The sequence below is a fragment of the Tenrec ecaudatus genome, chromosome 8 (genome assembly GCF_050624435.1).
Source record: "Tenrec ecaudatus isolate mTenEca1 chromosome 8, mTenEca1.hap1, whole genome shotgun sequence".
NCBI classification, from domain to species: Eukaryota; Metazoa; Chordata; class Mammalia; order Afrosoricida; family Tenrecidae; genus Tenrec; species Tenrec ecaudatus.
This window is the reverse complement of record NC_134537.1, coordinates 87,370,781-87,389,283: the sequence shown is the minus strand read 5'-3', so window position 1 is coordinate 87,389,283 and position 18,503 is coordinate 87,370,781. Positions and strand designations below refer to the sequence as shown.

General features: G+C 38.4%; 1 protein-coding gene across 1 annotated transcript in view; it reads left to right on the top strand.

The window, feature by feature from the left end:
* The window catches only part of ADAM7 (ADAM metallopeptidase domain 7), a 68,968-nt gene extending 50,796 nt beyond the window's left edge, over nt 1–18,172 (top strand). The window contains exons 16-22 of the mRNA XM_075557207.1: nt 1,296–1,482; nt 4,819–4,899; nt 7,123–7,198; nt 7,776–7,881; nt 8,205–8,304; nt 17,270–17,326; nt 18,128–18,172. Coding sequence (XP_075413322.1) covers nt 1,296–1,482; nt 4,819–4,899; nt 7,123–7,198; nt 7,776–7,881; nt 8,205–8,304; nt 17,270–17,326; nt 18,128–18,172 — 652 coding nt within the window. The remainder of the gene's footprint in view (nt 1–1,295; nt 1,483–4,818; nt 4,900–7,122; nt 7,199–7,775; nt 7,882–8,204; nt 8,305–17,269; nt 17,327–18,127) is intronic.
* The last annotated feature ends 331 nt before the right edge of the window (nt 18,173–18,503 follow it).

The following is an 18,503-nucleotide window of genomic DNA, read 5'->3' as shown; positions in this document are numbered from 1 at the left end:
GTAAGTACCTGGTGAAGCAAAACAAGTGCCCTCCAACAGTTTTGCAAAATCAGTGTGGCTTCTGGTGTAACGGCTGCTAAGGGTTTTTCCCTGAGGAGTTGGGGAAGAGAATGGAGCAGGAACACAAGAGCATCTCTCCTGTGCAGGACTAGCTGACATGGCCACGCTGCACACATTCAGGTGGAAACAGCGGAATATGAGGAAGAAAAAGGAACAACACATGAGATGATTAGGACCCAAAGAGCGAAAAAGAATGAAAGAGAGGAAGCAAAAATTGAGTGCAAAGGGAAAAAAAGAGGAGAGAATGAAAAATTAACTTAAAAAAAAAACAAACAAAAAAGGAACTCCTGGCTATCAAGTCACTTGCATAGAAAGCCTCAGCATTTTCCCAGAGAGAAGCTGATGAGCAACCCAACTAAAACCCATCCCTCCACCAGTGCCCCCTAGTGTACAAGAATGGCTAAAATTTAACAGACTTCCATACATTGATAAAACCAAACATCGAATTCACTGTCATTGGGTCAATTCTGAGTCGCGTCAGCCTGTTAGACAGAGTAGAACTGCCACTGTGAGTTTCTGAGACTGTCAATCTTCACAGGAGAAGAATGCCTCATCTTGATCCTGGGCAGCCACGGGTGGTTTCACACTTCAGACCTGGCAGTTAGCAGCCCAGGCCATAACCCACTACATCACCAAGGCTCCGGGAAATGAAGGAATGAAAGCCAGAAAAGAAAGAGTGGTAGAACTTGAAAGTGGAAGGGAGAGAGGGCGAATCAGATCGATAGCCTGCTCTGAGATGCAGTTGTAGGTTCGCTCCCCACACACCCCAAAGTTTTTCCTAAGTGCCACAAGGCAGCAGTTGGAGTGAAAATGGCAAAGAGAGCAAAAGAGTCTTACGTTCAAGTTCAAGTCAGGCAAACCATGCCAAAATGGGTAAGCCTTCTCTTCCTTTTCATTGCTGACAAATCTGTAAGATAATGGTCTGTAATAATAGCAACCTCACAGGTTCACGGCCCAAATCAATTCGTGTGCTCCATGACAAAAACAGCAATATGGAAATCTTATGGGGATAACTACAGTAGTGCTAATCCAAATGATCAGTAGAGTAATATCGATTTGTGAAAATCAGGAGAACTCAAAAAGAAACATGGTCCTGACCTTAGTGGCCAACAGTGTGCCTGTCTCTTCTCCTGGCTCCTCTTACATCTGCTGACAAGCTGGGCCCAACAAGGCCGGCCTAGCCTCTACAGTTCTGTCTCCGGCCTGTTTCTGAGCATACGCTTACTTTCTTGCAGGGATGTCCAATGCGGAAAGATCTACTGCACAGGAGGAAAGCAATCCCCTCACTGGGGAGAAGATAAGAGCTACCACCTCCAAGTCCCAAAGAAGAATGCTACCACTGAATGCAAAACCGTCTTTTTTTACCTAAATGCTAACGATGTGGGCCTGGTTGCTCCTGGAACAAAGTGTGGAGACGGAATGGTATGATGGAAAGTCTGGTTTTCTTTTGTATTAAAACTTCTTGTATCAGTCACTTAAAAGAAAAATCATGGATCCTCTTAGAGCACAGGGGAAAATTGGCATCATTTTATTATACAACATATGTTATCATCAATAGTGATTTTGGCTAATCTTAATTACCCCAAATGATATTTCATTGTTACAAGTGCTCTTAATTAGTGCCTCAAAGAAGACAGATGATGCATGGTAGACCTCATTTTTTCTAAGTGATGCAATCTGGCTTAGCCATGCATTCCTAATTTTTAAAACTCATTAGACAATATGTAGATTTTTTTCAAAATCATTTTACTGGGAGTTAATACATACATCATTCCAAAGTTCATTCACATCCAGCAGTCTGGTACCGTTGCTACCACACTTGTTTCAACACATTATTTTCCTTCCTGGACTCCTTGACATCAGCTCCCATCTGCCCCCCTCCCCCACAGTGTCCCCACCCCAGAAACCCTTATTCTACTTACTGTCCCTGTAGGTTCATCAGTTCTGGATTTCATGTACTGAAGAGCATTATACTATATTTAATGGCAAGATATTAGGGCCAGAAATTGTGTCGTGCACACAGGAAGTACAGATAAGTCCACCTGAGAATCTTACAGATTCAATTGAATACATGACTTCAACTCAACAGAAATGCTTTCAGAGGGGTTAGACCAATGCCTATTTGGAATCCAGGAGAAGAAGTGACTTATTTTTCTCTTAAAGAATATGGAATGGCATCTTAAATCAGGTGACATTTCAGCTTTGATCTGATGAAAAAGTTTTTGGGTTTTTTTAAACAAACAAAATGGAGAAAGACTTCTTATAAAGAAACATCCACACTACATGTAAAGGCAAGCACGCAGAAAATATTTATGTGACAATTCCAGGACGACTGAGGTTTGAGTCAACATTTAACAGAGACCATATTTTAAAAGGTTTATAGTGCAATTTAAATATCTTTAATGTAAAAAATCTATATTTAAAATTGAGATGCTACATATATAGTGATAAAGATATATAAACCATTGTCATACACATATAACAAAAGTGACCTGAAATGGAATGGCTTCTCTCTGTGGCGTGTCTTCTCCTATATTCCTAGGTCACACCCACCAACATGACAGGCAGGACAGTAATATTTACATAATGTGACAAAGAAAGGAAATGGTCCAAAAATTTAATAATTGGGGAATAAACTCCTAAGAAACTAAATTTAGATTGAATATTTGGAAATAGAGAAAAAAATTAAAAGTGTTTTCAAATGTCCCTAAACTGAAGAATATATAGGGGGGAAATTCCAAGAATAAGATGAATATTCTTTAATGATGACTTGCCTTCATGCCAGGAAGGTCAAGAAATTTTTTTGAGTTCTATAAGATTAAAAGAAGGCAAATAAAATTTCCCCTATAGGAACTAATCCTATAAAAATCGTGAGACTGTCATCATACTTCTCTGCAAAAAAAAAAACAAAAACTACCAGAATACACTGTAATAAAAATTACAGAATCTTGAGACACAAAAAATAGTTAATACTTATTTGTCCTTGAAATTGATAAAATTAGGTGAGACCAAAATTTTGAACTGAAGATTAAGCTGATTCAAATTTTAATAAGTGAAATATATAGCTATTTCAAATTCTTGATAAATGTGGAACAGAAGTGACATATAATAAAAGATTCGCTAAATAATCTAATATTAGAAACCATATAAGATAATTGGAGTAGATGAAAGATATTACCTGTTATAATAAATATTAATATACTAAAATATTTATTTTTTAAGTTTTTATTCAGTCGTTGAATTAGTTACAGAGAAGAATGTCCACATGTATGCTTTGTGCATAAGTTCCCAAAGTTATTTGGTCTGTTACTACTCTTTCAGAAAAATAAAAGGAAATTACTCAACATCCCCAGGGCATTTAAAAATTTTTGTATTACCCAGAAATAATAAGAAGGGCTGTAGGCCCAGAATTCCAAATGGAGTGAAGGTCTCTGCTTTTGCAGCCCCTCTATATGGCTCTAGCATCTCCCGGGGATAGTTTTGCCTATTTTGGGAAACACTGCCCTATATGAAATAAATAACTAAAATTAAAAATTAAATAGCAGTTAAAATTAAATCAATGATCAAAGAGAAACCAAATAACTCAAAAGCAACAATAGTTTGATGACATTAAAAAACAAACAAACCAAACTTAAATCATTAAGCATAAATCAGATTAAATGATATAGTTGACAATAATTACGTAACAAGCATTGATCTTTATGCCAAACCAAAAGGAGAATTTGATAGGAATCACAGAAAGAACTGTTGTAACTACAATTGTGGGATTTTTGAGGTAGTAGTATTCAAAGAAGTAATAAGGGCTTTGTGTTAGACTGGGTTCTCTAGAGGTAAAACCAGTGATACATATAATTTTATCTCAAGAAAGTGACCCCCCTACAGTTGTAGAAGTGATTAAGCTCAGTCGGATTCAAGTCTGTGAATTAGATGCTAAGCTGGTGACGTTTATTGGCTTGTGCAACTTCCAGGTCTGATGAAATAGGAAGCAGGAGGCAGAATTTTGGTGGAGCTAGAGGTGGATTAGTCCAAAATCAGCAAGTCAGGTCCATGACTGCAGAGTAGAATGAACCCAAGGTCAGCAAGCAATATGGCGGACCACTGATAGCTCCCACAGTGGGTAGGCAAGTAGCAGGCTGAGGAACCAGATGCAAGATCCCGACCAGCAAGAAGGGCTAAGCTTTCCCAAGAGTCTGCTTACATAGGAGTGTGCCACATCCCTGAGGGAATTTCCTTTGAATTTCCTTTGCTCCAAATATTCCCAACAACTGCTTGGATGTTCACAGCAGATTCCATCATGGGATTGATCACATTTTGTTAGCTCACATCATGGCAGAGGGAAAACCCCTGACATTCCTGACCAAGCCAACTCGACACAGAACCTAACCATCACAAGTAGAAAAATTACCACCTTCAGTCAATTCTGACTGAAAGCAACCTCATGACATACAGAGCAGAATTTCTCCATAAGTTTTCCAGGCATGTGTTCTCTTATACAAAGACTTAGAGTCAAAATACCAACCCTTAGTGTAGGGCAAATTGTTTGTGCCACCTAGAAACAATAATAAAGGACTATCTTTTAATTATTAATAAGATGATGTACCATAATGTTAATGCACACTCTCTTTAAATATCCAGCATAAATTTGTAGTGAATTTCTTTCAAAGGACAAGTATACTTTTATAATTTTAAAATAGAATAAAACCAAATAAATTGTAAAGACCAAGTCATTCTGAGTCATGTTGGTTGCTTCATCCCTAGGTGTGCCACCATGGTGAATGTGTCAACATCAAAGACGCCTACAATGCCACCAACTGCTCCTTCCAATGCAATGAAAATGCCGTAAGACTGATCCTTTTAAGCCAATGTCTTAAAATGATTTATACAACTAGAACATCATTTCTGAACCTATGTGTATACAGTATATATGAATATATGTATACAAAGGGGTGCCCCCCAAAAGGAATGTCCCCCAAAGCTATGTACTTTAATTTTTTCACAAAACAATCTTATCGTCTTCAAAGTACCCTCCATTACACTGGATACATTTGTTACACCTGTGCTTCCATTCTTGGAAACAGTTTTCAAACTCATGTTTGAATGGCTGACAGCACTTCCCATATTTTTTATTTCACCTTTTCTGCATCATCAAATAGCTGCCTTTCATATCCCTCTGCATTCACCGAAACAAAAAGGAGTTGCACAGAGTAGGGTCAGGTTAGTCAGGAGTGTGAAGCAAGACAGGTATGCTGTTTTTTGCCAAAACTGGTGCACTGAAGTAGCTGTATGAGCAGGTACATTGTTGTGGTGGTAAAACTAGCCCCTCAACTGCCACAAATAGACCCCTTTTTTTGTCACACAGTGTTACACAATCTTTTAAGACTTCTAAATAGAAAACTTGATAAGTAGTCTGACCTGGTGGAACAAACTCCAAATGCACTATAAGTTAACATTTTCATCCATTCAGGAAGTTGCTGGACGTCCAGAATGAGGTTTTTCCATCAATAGACATTTCACCTTTTTTGAAATGAAAAATAACCACTCATACTCGAGTTTTTCCCATAACACTGCCCTTGTAAGCTGTGTTTAATATCACAGAAGTTTCTGTGGAATTTTTCCTTAGCAGGAAACAAAAATTCACAGCCACACACCATTGTCTTAAATCAGCCATCACAAAACATGAGGTTCAAGAGAAACTGCTTTTACAAAAAAAATTCACTGTGACCAGAGAGAATCTTCCCAGGCAATGCCACTGGGTACGCTAACTCAGAGCGAGTTGCTTGATGTTCACCTAGCAGGAAACGTGTACTATGAAAGCTCGGCTCTGCCCAGTGCAGTTCCTTTTTTTTTTGAAGTACCACCTCATATATTTAGGTACACTTATTTTTTTCAATCAAACACACACTACAGATCCAGTTTCCTCTTATGCCATCATTGGAATTGATCCAAATAGCCAAATCAGGTGTTACACATAGATAATTTCACTATTGCAAATATGTTTTATTATGAAATTACATTGGTAATATAGACCCTGAGGAATATATATAGTTATATATGAAATCTTGACATAACATTGATATTATCATAAGTTAGATATGTTATAGTAATATTAACATTAACTACACATTCTTGAGAAAAAATGGACAGTTTTTTTCTTAATCAGTTAACACTAAAATTAGCAGTTATTAGTAGTTTGAGCTTATGGATAATATCTTTCCTAACTTGATTCATTTATAACACTGATATTGAATTATGTATTATCAGGCGCTCCCTCGAGTGCCGTATGCATATACATGTATACTAAAATTAAAAACCTGTGTAACCACCTAAGAGGTAAGCACTGTCTAGGCCCACTTTACCAGATGGAGAAACACAGGAACACTGGTGTTGTGCAATTTGTTAGTGATTCTGGGGGTTAAAGTCAGAGACTCTCACTCCAGGGTCTGCATACCTGCCTTGTAAGTAACGCTGGTGTTTCATAAACTAAATATTGTGCCACCAGAGTTTTCCCCTGCAACAGTACCCAGTCATCCCTAAGCCTCATTGGAGTCTGTTCTTCGCTTAGAATACATCAACTACTAGCAAAACTACAACAAAGTCACTGCCATCAAGTTGTTTCTCACTCACAGGGACTCTATAGGACAGAGTAGACCTGATCCTGGGGGTTTCTGAGACTGTGAGGGAGTAGAAAGGCTTATCATTCTCCTGCAGGGTGGCTGGTGGTTTCAAATTGCTGACTTCCAGGCCAGCAGCCCAAAGCATAACCCACTATGTCATCAGGGCTCCCTAACTCTAGCATGGGTCATTTATATAAAGATATTGACTAAAGAATTTGGGCTGTGAACCTATATTTAAATTTATCCGAGTCATTCATTTTTTTAAAGGACTTATCTAAAGGGGGTTGCTTCTTGCATTTTGTTGGCTTAGTTTTGTGCAATGTTGATTTCTGCATTCAGTTTAGTTGATTAATCAATAAAATGTTTGAGTGTATGTGAATACATGTGAGATGCAAAATGCAGATCTATGTCGGTTTTTATAAAATTATCTCATTTAATGTTTTTCTAGGTGGATGGTCATGAAGTGGAATGCCAGTGTGAAGAACAAGGATCTCTAGACTGGGAAGAAACCTTAAATGTTACCAGTGAGTATCTTAGGAATATTAATTAATTACAAATACCAATGATTGTGTGTGTTAAGAGTGTTGCCAGAAATGTCTAATTTTCTAAGTTTGTTAAATGCTTTGTTAAGATCTCATACATATTTATACTATCTATATTTCTTTGCATGTTTTGACATCTGAATTACTATTCACTACTGTTGTCTTTCGCTAGGAGTCAGAATTGACTCAATGGCAGTGAGTGTGTTTGTGACTGCTGTGTTTTAGAATCATGGTTTCCTTTTCTGGCTGAATTTGGCAAAACTCTTCTGAGAACCCACAAGACAACAAGTACTGTCTGATTGCAATAAATAGCTAATAATCAAACAGTTTTTCCCACTGATTGTGACTCCCTTAAAGATTAGTAAACTCCGCATGGAGTCAGCAGTTTTTAAAGATGATAGTAATGCATATGTTTTGGCCCTAACTTGGGGGGAAATGAAAGTCCTCGTGGAAAGGAGCTTATAGCAATTATAATAATGCCATTAAAATTAATCAGGTTAATATTTCCCTGCCCTAAAATTGACACTTTAACACAAATCCATGTTTCTTAATGTTGTAGATATCATCATCCTGGTTGTGGTTCTTGTGCTAGTTGTTGTCGGTGTTGGGGTTGTCATATTATTAATTCGTTACCAAAAATGTATTACGTTGAAGCAAGCCCAGAGGTAAGTGCATGGAATATAAGCATTACTGAGAGCCTATGAAACTGTAGACATAAAGGATATTTGATGTGGGAAACAATATAACCTTCTTGAGCAAGATTCGATGATCACAGGGTATCAGCTTTCCCATATTTTGTTTTATCAAATGTGCATCCCAGAGGTTTCCAAACTTTTCTGTACCCGAGAGTCATTTGAGGACCTCAAGAAAATGACTGATGCCAGCTCCCATTTACAGACATGGTGGTTTGCTATAGGTTTGACTTAGACATCAGTATTTTTAAATACTTATCAATTATTTAATAACACTTAATTTCCCTCCTTGGAAGCCCACCTGGAGACACACGTGGAGTTGAGAATAAAGCATATTTTGGTGATGAGCCACAGACGAGAAGCGATCCAGCCTTACCGGATATCCATCCCCTACACGTAAGGAGTTTTCATTTGTAGTAGTAAATTAATCACTAAAAACAAATTACTTATGTATTTAATGTGGAATGAAAGATATAGAAGAATAATTTAGCATGGTTCCATACAAATAAAGTTAAATCTCTTTTTAGGAGATTTGGAAAGGAGGGAAGATCTAGTAGATTTGGGAAGGTGGAAAAGTGAAGGAGGTTATTGGTAAAGAATGAAACATGAAAAAAGCCTGTGTTTAATGCACACCTGGAGACATAGATTAAAAATGAGAGTAATTTGTACTTTGTTGTAAAAAATATATGAACATAGACCATACTCATGCAAATCAGGGTAAAAGAATTCAGGTCACAAAAATAATCTCTCACTTAATAAAAATATATTAGAAACCAATAATAAGGAGGATTGGAAATCTCTGATTATGAATTAAACAACAAATTCATAAGGATGTATAGGTTAAAAAAGTATTTGGATTAAAATGAAAATGAAATTAATCACAACAAAATGTGTGGAATGCAGCTAAAGCAGTGAAAGAAAATGTGCAGCTGCACCATGCTTATGTTTAAAAAAAAATCATCCACTTTAGCTCGCACTTGACTAGAAACAGAAAAGGAAAGCAAAGCCCTGCGTGAACAGTGGATAGGAAAAGATTAATTTACAGATTGGTAGCCAATGGAATGAAAAGCAAAAGCAACAGAGAAAATTAATCAAAACAAAAGTAGATTTTTTAGATGAGTAAAAAAACTTATAAATCTTACAACAACTACTGAGAAATAATCAACAATAATAGAGATTATTAATATCCGACACCACAGAGTTGCTATCTCTAGTGATTCTGCAAGTAGCAAAGAGCTAGAGAATTTTTGCAAAATGTTTTCATAAACCCTACAAGTATAGATAAAATGGAACAAGTATAGCCTGAATACTCCTACATCCATTAAATAAACTGAATTTCTAGGAAAAATACTTTCCCCCCCAAAATTCTAGGTCTATACGGTTTCACTAGTGAATGTTGTCAAATATTTGAAGAAATAATATCAATTCTAAATAGACTTATCCCAGAAATAGGGGGAAAAGGAACATTCCCACATAATTTTATAAGGTCAATATTTCTCCGTTACCAACCTAGACAAACTCATTTAAGGAAAGAAAAATTACTAACCAGCACCTTTAATGAAAACAGGTGCATTGATTATTATTAGTTGTTAGTCAGTTGACTCCCACTTAAAAAATGATACTGCATCCCAACCAGGTAATATTTATCCTATGAATGGAAGGTAAACTTGACCTATAAGGTAAACAGTTGGCCATCTAGCTCAGAAGCAACAAAGCCCACATGGAAGAAGCACACCAGCCTGTGTGATCACGAGGTTTCAAAGGGATCATATATCAGGCATCAAAGAACAAAAAATCATATCATTGTGAGTGAGGGGGAGTGCAGAGTGGAAACCAAAAGCCCATCTGTAGGCCCCTGGACATCCCCTTACAGAAGGGCCACTGGGAAGAGATGAGCCACTCAGGGTGCTATGTAGCAACGATGAAACATACAACTTTCCTCTAGTTCTTAAATGCTTCCTTCCCCCCACTATCATGATCCCAATTCTACCTTACAAATCTGGCTAGACCAGAGGATGTACACTGGGACAGATAGGAAACACATGAAATGCAGGGCGGATGATCCCTTCAGGACCAGTGGTGAGAGTGGTGATACTAGGAGGGAGGAGGGGAGGTGGGGTAGAAAGGGGGAATGGATTACAAGGATCTACATATAACCTCCTCCCTGGGGGACAGACAACAGAAAAGTGTTTGAAGGGAGACATCGGACAGTGTAAGACATGACAAAATAATAATAATTTATAAATTATCAAGGGTTCAGGGAAAGAGGGGCAGCAGGGAGGGAGGGGGAAATGAGGAGCTGATCCCAAAGGCTCAAATCGAAAGCAAATGTTTTGAGAATGATTATGGCAACAAGTGTACAAATGTGCTTGACCCAATGGATGGATGGATGGATTGTCACAAGAGTTGTAAGAGCTCCCAATAAAACGATTTTTAAAAAGAAATAAAATAAATACAAGGAAAAAGAAGAAGACGAAGTACTATAGCCACCAGAAGAGCAAACCAATCTGTCTTGGAAAAGTACAGTTAGAATGTTCCTTAGAAGGTTGGTGGGAGGGAGAAGGGGGAACATAGAGGAGCTGATCCCAAGGGCTCAATGGAAAGTAAATGTCTAGAAAAGAACGATGGAATACATGTAGGAATATGTCGTGATACAATTGATGTATGGATTGTAACAAGAGTTGTAAGAGCCCCCAACAAAATGATTATATATAAAAAAAATTCAACCAAACAAATTCACCATTTGATCAGACTTAGGGAGTACAATAACAGACTATCTCTGTAGATATAGAAAAACATTTGGGAAAAAAATCTAACCAATCTTGATAAAATTCAGCTAATTAGCAAAATAATTAGGATTTTGTTGGGCGGGGGGGGGGGGGTAGGGGGTGGCAGTGTTCTGATTGTAAAGTTTGATACATTTTGACTGTCCTGTCCTAGCTAAAATGGCTCATACATCCAGTGTTTTTACCACAAAATATTAACAAACGTGTTCCCAGTCCTTCCATGCACTCCTGAATGACTTTATAGAACCAACGTCTCTTCAAATTTGCACTGAGATAATTAGAGATGCCCAACTGACAAACCTCTGCTTATATGGGGATATATTACGATTCTTTTCTACTTGTCCTCTTTATTACACCAGAAATAAAAGTGTTTTTTTTACTAATGGTAAATACTACAAAATAGTAAATCCTGTGAAAATGGAGAGTGAGATTGGTATGAATAAGGATGTAAGCTTTGGAGAATTTCTGCCAATAAGCCACGTGATGTGAGTGTGAGCCCTGCATACTTACTCTGAGGTTCCAATGTATACATGCATGTGAATGTACCTGGCAAAGTTTAGTGTAGATTGCGCATCTATTATGCATACCTTTTTAAAATTCTGTTTTACTAAAATTAATATGTAGAGCCTATGCACTCTGGAGAAAGGAGTCCTGAACAACCGCCTGAGTGTACAATGATGTGTAGTCACAAAGGCCAACCTGAGATTCACATAGATGGACTATTGAGGAAGAGGTCCTGGTGGCAACAGTGGGTTATAGCTTGGTCTGTGAACTACGAAGTCAGCAGTTTGAATGTACCAACTGCTCTGTGGGTGAAAGACGAGGCAGTCTGCTTCTGAAAAGATATGCAGCCTCCAAACCCTACGGAGCACTCTTATTCTGTGCTGCAGGGTCACGATAAACCGGAACTGACTTTATGGCAGTGGGTTGAAGGGTTGTGGGTGGATCCTAGGTGATTTAAAAGGTAAAGCACTTGATTACGAGTGAAACGGTTGGTCTGAGCCCACCCATAGGTACCTCAGATGACAGGTGCAGTAATCTGCTTCCAAAAGGCCACAACTTCGAGTACCTATGGAGCTGTTGAACTTTGTACATGTGCAGCCAACTTGCACTGAAATCAACTTTTGATCAAATGACATAGCTTTAACCCCTGAAATACGGCTTGGAATACATTGTTGAATCTATAAATGACTACGGAGATTGCAGGAGCCCTGGGGGAGGAAGTGTAGTGTATGTATTATGTATTGGGCTGTAATTCACAAAATCAGCAGTTTGAACTGACCAGCTGCTTTGAGGGAAATGAGCCTTGTTACTCCTCTGAATAGTTACAGACTCAGAAATGCACAGGGATAGTTCTAGCCTGTCCTATGGGGTAGCTGTAAGTCAGAATCCTGTCCTATGGGGTTTCTATGACTCAGAATCAACTGTCCTATAGGGTTGCTGTGAGTCAGAACCCTGTCCTATAGGGTTGCTGTGAGTGAGAACCCCCTCCTAAAGGGTTGCTGTGAGTCAGAATCCTATGGGGTTGCTGTGAGTCAGAACCCTGTCTTATAGGGTTGCTGTGAGTCAGAATCCTGTCCTATAGGGTTGCTGTGAGTCAGAACCCTGTCCTATGGGGTTGCTGTGAGTCAGAACCCTGTCCTATAGGGTTGTTGTGAGTCAGAACCCTGTCCTATAGAGTTGCTGTGAGTCAGAATCCTGTCCTATGGGGTTGCTGTGAGTCAGAATCCTGTCCTATGGGGTTGCTGTGGGTCAGAACCCTGACCTATAGGGTTGCTGTGAGTCAGAACCCTGTCCTATAGGGTTGCTGTGAGTCAGAACCCTGTCCTGTAGGGTTGCTGTGAGTCAGAACCCTGTCCTGTAGGGTTGCTGTGAGTCAGAACCCTGTCCTGTAGGGTTGCTGTGAGTCAGAACCCTGTCCTGTAGGGTTGCTGTGAGTCAGAACCCTGTCCTATGGGGTTGCTGTGAGTCAGAATCGACTTGATAGCAGTGGGAAATACAAAAGAAACCACCACCACCACCAAAACTACTGCCGCATTGCTGTTATTCTTGTGGTGCATACACCTCACACACTCCAAATGCGGAGGGTCAGGAGTGGTTTGAACCCTCATATCTCATGCTTAAACCCTTTGTTTTTTTCTTCCCATGAAATTCTCTAATAAAGGCTTAGCTGGTGCTTGTTTGACACGTTATTTACTCGTAAAATTGTGCTTTAGGAAAGGTGGGGCGCTTGGTGACTTGCTCTTTGTTTTGCTTTGGTTGGGTTGTTTGGCCATGTACTTCCCTGTAGTTGTAGTACTGTCCACTGTGGGTTTCACTGAGACCCTGGGGCATGTAAACAGATAAGTCATCCAATGACTAACCAAAAGGTTGGAGGTTTAAGTCCACCCAATGGAATAAGAGAACTCTCTTTGAAGGATGAGGTGGTACGGAAAACAAACAAACAGATCCCCCCCCCAAGCTATGTATTTAAATGTTCTTACAAAACAACCTTATCACCTTCAAAGTACTCCCCATTACACTTAATATATTTGTCAAATCTGTGATTCCATTCTTAGAAACATTTTCAAACTCATCTGTTTGGATGGCTCACAGCACCTCCCTAATTTTTTTCTTCAAAAATTCCCAACTACACACTGTTCTCTTAAATTAGTCATCATAAAAAAATGAGGTTTGAGCGAAACTGCTTTTACATAAAAATTCACTGTGACCAGAGAGAACCTTCCCAGGTGACGCCACTGGGTGCACTAACTCAGAGCCAGTCGTCTGACGCTCATCTAGCAAGAAAAATGTGTACTCTAAAAGCTCCTCCTAGCAGAGCTTGTTTTCATCATTTTGAGAGTATTTACAGATATTATAACAATCCCTAATTCAATCACATCAAGAATAATTGTACAACTGCTACCACCATCATTTTCAGAACATTTTCTTTCTTCTTAAACTCTTTCATATCAGCTCCCCTCTATCCCCTCCCTTCCCCAGCTTAACCCCCAGGAACTTTTATTATGGTTATTATTATTTCTATTTTTAAATTTTTGGCCATCTAATGTATCCATTCACGTAGAATTCTGTTATTCGTTCCTCTCTAGTGGGGTTATAAAATCATCATTCCCTCTTCCCCCCACCCCTCTTTCCATACCCTCAGGGAATCATTACTACCATTACTATTTCTTAAGAGTTTATTTATCGTGGATTTCAGGCATCAAACCACTTTAATTATACAGATGAACATAAACAGGTCTCACAAGATTAATGAGGTGAAACTAAGACCATAATGGTAAGGGGAGGAATTATTTAAGAACTAGAGGATATTTATGCACTTCATCAGTGCTATACTGCACCCTGGATATACCATCCTATCTGTGTGGTCCTTCTGTGAGGGACTGTCCAATTATCAAACAGGTGGGTTTTGGTCCTGGCTTTAGGAATCTTCTAAAGTTGGTAAGATACAAAGAAATATAGCTGGTTATGAAATTTCAGGAAATCGAACAATTGGAGATCTTAAGATGTGAAAGTTGAAAGACTTGCCTTGTTATTGCCCACATCGAACTTAGTAAAAGGGCTCACTCTTATCTCATATGTGCTACATTCTAGGTCGATTCTTAGAGCACATGTGGTAGGACAGAATGAAGAGAAGAATATTGTTCCCATGTGCTGTAGTACTAGGATCTTTCCTACGAATAGATTCATAGACACCTAGAGATTCAACTTATGGCTTTTGGAAATATATATACTTGATTAAAGTCAACCACAGTTAACAAAGGGCATCTCTTTTTACTAGCAAAGAAGTGCAGAGTCCTATGAGAGCCTTCCTGGCTTTTCCAGTCCCCACTACATCACACTGGTATGTTCCCTTTGCCTTTCCTGTTGGATGTGCAAGATTCTGTGTTCATTTCAATAATAAACCCAACCGCATTTAGCCATTTGGGGGTTTCATAAAGCAGATCAATAATAGAGCACAGATCTCTGATTTTTGGCCTAGATTTTGATTCCTGGCACAGAATCAGGCTGGGGCTAAGGTGAGAGAAGTGACAGTGAGAAATGTGGCTGGATTTAGAATGTTAGTATTGCTCATTATAATTCTTTGCATTAATTTTGATTTTTTAAACTCATATGATTTATCTTGATGATTGAGTTTGTTTGGAGCCTCTCACCCCCTGTTAAAAATTTCCCCTGAGGTGAATGCTTCACCCACTCCCTGTAGACCTGACTCTGTTTCTCAAGGGAGAAAACATCAGCATAGCTCCCAACAAGGTCTCGACCAAGCCTTCCACTGAACCCTTGAGTAACTGAAGTTGTATCTTTCCTGCATTAATATGTAGGATAGAGACACAAATTATCAGACATACAATAGATTAGAAATTAAGTTGAAAATAGATAAATAATCACTAAGGGGTCAGTCAACTTCTAGGGTCACAGAACAGAACACTGTGACCTTATTCAGAACTGATTCCAAAGTCCTGAAAAAATCTTAACCCCTTGCTTTTAAAATCACAATTCTCATTATTATTAATATGATTAGGTGCCATCAAGTCAGTTCTGATTTACAGTGACCCTATGCTCAACCGAAAAAAAAAAAATAAAACAGTACCTGATCAAATTGCATTGTGAGACTTGAATTTCTTTTCTTGATTTTTTCCCCCGCTTCGGCTATGCTGAGTGTGCTGTTCCTTTTTTTTGCTTTCCATTTCTAGGCCTTTGCATATTTAATTCTAATACTCTATTTTGTTTGCTGGAGCTGTCTTTAGAAAACTTCTGTTCAGAACTTTTACTTCCTTAATGTTTCCATTTGCTTTAGCTATTTTATGTTCAAGAGTAAGTTTCAGAGTGTCTTCTGACCTCCACTTTGGTCTGTTATTTCTTTACTGACTTTTTAATGAACTTTTGCTGTCTTCATGTACGATGCTCTTGATGTCATCCCTCAGCTAACCCATCAGGTCATCAGTCATTAGTGTTCAACACACCAAATCTGTTCTTGAGAGGTGCTCTAAAATCCGGTAGGACGCACTCAAGGTTGCATTTGACTCTCGTGAACTTGGGGTAATTTTCTTCAACTTTAACCTGAACTCACATGTGAGACCATGATGGTCTGTTCCGCAGCAGCCTCAGACTTTGCTTTGGCCGATGGTAAGGCGTTTCTCCCTGCTCTCTTCTCCAAAAGGTATTCCCTTTGATTCCTGCGCATTCCGTCTCACAAAGCCCACATGTCTGTAAGGTTGAAAAGCAGTATTTGCAATGAGGAGCTCATTTATATTGCAAAATTCTATCAGGTGATCATCAGCTACATCTCTACCAGCTACATTTCCAACGACTGTGACTTCTTTGTTTCTAATTCCAATAGCCAGTAATCATCAATGCATCTATCTTTATTGCATGTTTCATCAATTTCAGACTGAAGAAATTTATAAAATTCTTCAACTTCATTACTGGTGTTGGTGTTTGATGTGTAAATTTGGTCATAGGCATATCGATATTATCCACTCACAGACACCATTTTACTTCCAGAAAGGTATTGAAATGTTCTTTTTAATGATGAATGTGATACCATTCCTCGTGAACTTCTCATTCCCAGCATGGGAAACCATATGATGGTCTGATTCAACATGACCAACACCAATCAATTTCAACTCACTAAAGACTAGGATTATTGATCTTTATACATCCCATTCCATTTTTGAAGAGTTCCAATTTCCTAGATTTTTTCTTCAGACATTCCATGCTCCATTTATTAATGCATATTTTCAGCTATGTTTTCTCATTTTCAGTTGTGCCCCCTAAGCACGAATGAAGGTCTTTAAACTTTACTTTGTTCAAGTCATTACTTTCAACTCTACTTGGCATCAAACCCCTCCAACATATTTTGATGGCCTTTCAACTTGATGGGTTCATCTTCTGATTCTCCATATGCCCATGTTCTGCTGCTGTTCATAGTTTGCAGTGATGAACCTCTCAGAAGGGTACAGCGTATTCCTTCTTTTCTTAGTCTGGAAGATTAGCTGAAACCTGTTCAACACAAGTGACTGCTGCTATTTGACATTTCAACCGGTGAAGGAGCTTCCAGCATCACAGTAACACCCAAGCTACCACGGTGCAACAAGCCGACAACAGAATCATGTCATTAGGGTTTCTTCACTTATGATTAAAAGAATATAAGAGTTTCTGCTAAAGCATCCACGGATGACACTGAGGTTCTGAATGAGCTGTGCAGCCGAGAATGAATAAAAATGAGCAAATCATCCGACTCCACATTCAGCCTGTGGTAGCCATTAAAAAATTATTTTCATTGAAATGTCGATGAATTTTAATTTAATATTCCAATTAATACTATTATAATACTTTGGATGCTTAAAAACCTTTGAAACCCTCTTATCTAATATATTACTGTAAGATTGGCAACATGGTTTATCCAGAGAAAAAATGGTTATTAGTGAAATTGCACTTAACCATAGCTATCCCCTCCTCTCTGCTGTGCAATGTTTAAATTTGCCTTCGCTTGTCCACAGAGTAGAAGATGTCATGTACTGGGTATGTGTGTGCATATATGTGTGTGATACAACTTAATTTGTTTATTATAGAAACCTGCAGGTAAAGATCTAAGAGGAATCACAGATCCGAATCCAAGTACTAAAATGGTAGGTTCCTATGATTGACAGCACCTTTTTAGATTCCTATTGATAATATCTACATGCAGTCTCTAGTCCCCAATATTAGCATCTCATCTGAATACTTATCAGCTCACCGAGTGTATGAAGACATTATTTTCCCTAATCAAAGTAATATAATGGTTGGTATTTCCTTTTTGTTTTTACTGCTATATCGAAATTCCGACCAGATTATTCTGCAGAGCATGCTTTAACCCTAGAGATTTCAATCTGGCCAAAGGAACAAGCTGTGATTTCACAAGATCAGAGTTGATACATTTTAGAAATTATTTAAAATAAAACCCAACATTTCATTCATCTATTCATTTATTTATAGTGAGATCCTAAAATGTGCTGGGTACTGGGTTACCATCTACCTTTCCCCAACAAAGCATCCTTACAAGGAACCCTGCATGCACCACCCCTGTTAGAGACTGACAAGCAAGCTTTCTAATGGCCCTACCATGTCCTCATGATAGACACTAACACTCTCCTGTCATTGGGAGTTGAATGTGAAAACCCTGACTTGTGGAAGAAATAGCCATATGCAGAAAACAAAAATAATCTTCTTTTTTCTGACACACTTTATCTCAGTGTGTCAGTCATTCACTTTATATAACCACTCCAAGAGCCCTTAAAGCTGGAGGAACTAGGAAAAAGTCTGAATCAAGGTAGTATAATAGTTTAATCTGTAAATGTTATCCTATTTTGTTGACATAAGCAAGTCACTAAAGTACATGTTTATAGCTTTGACAGATAACAACTTATTTTTCATAATTTCTTTCTATTTAGAGCCTGAAACTGGATATCCAAAATGGCTTTGCTGGGCTAGGCTGAGAATTCTGGATCAAGATCTTCTCAACTTTCCATGGATATCTATGGCCTACATCTCTGGTAGTTTTTAAAATGCTCTTTATCCAGAGAGGACATGTTTATGAGAAACAGCCCCTATCTGGAATAGTTACCTATAGAATTCCCAGAGGCATGTACTACTAAAAATTTTCATGGGTGTTTCCAATGCTTTTTTAGCTAACTGTAAAAATAGTCTCCTTGCTCTACAATTCCCCTACCCAATGTTAATCCAGTGACTTTTAAAAGACTCAAGACATTGAGAAGAATAAATTATAATCATGAGCCTTAGAAGCAAAACATGCTTTAGAGAGAGTCA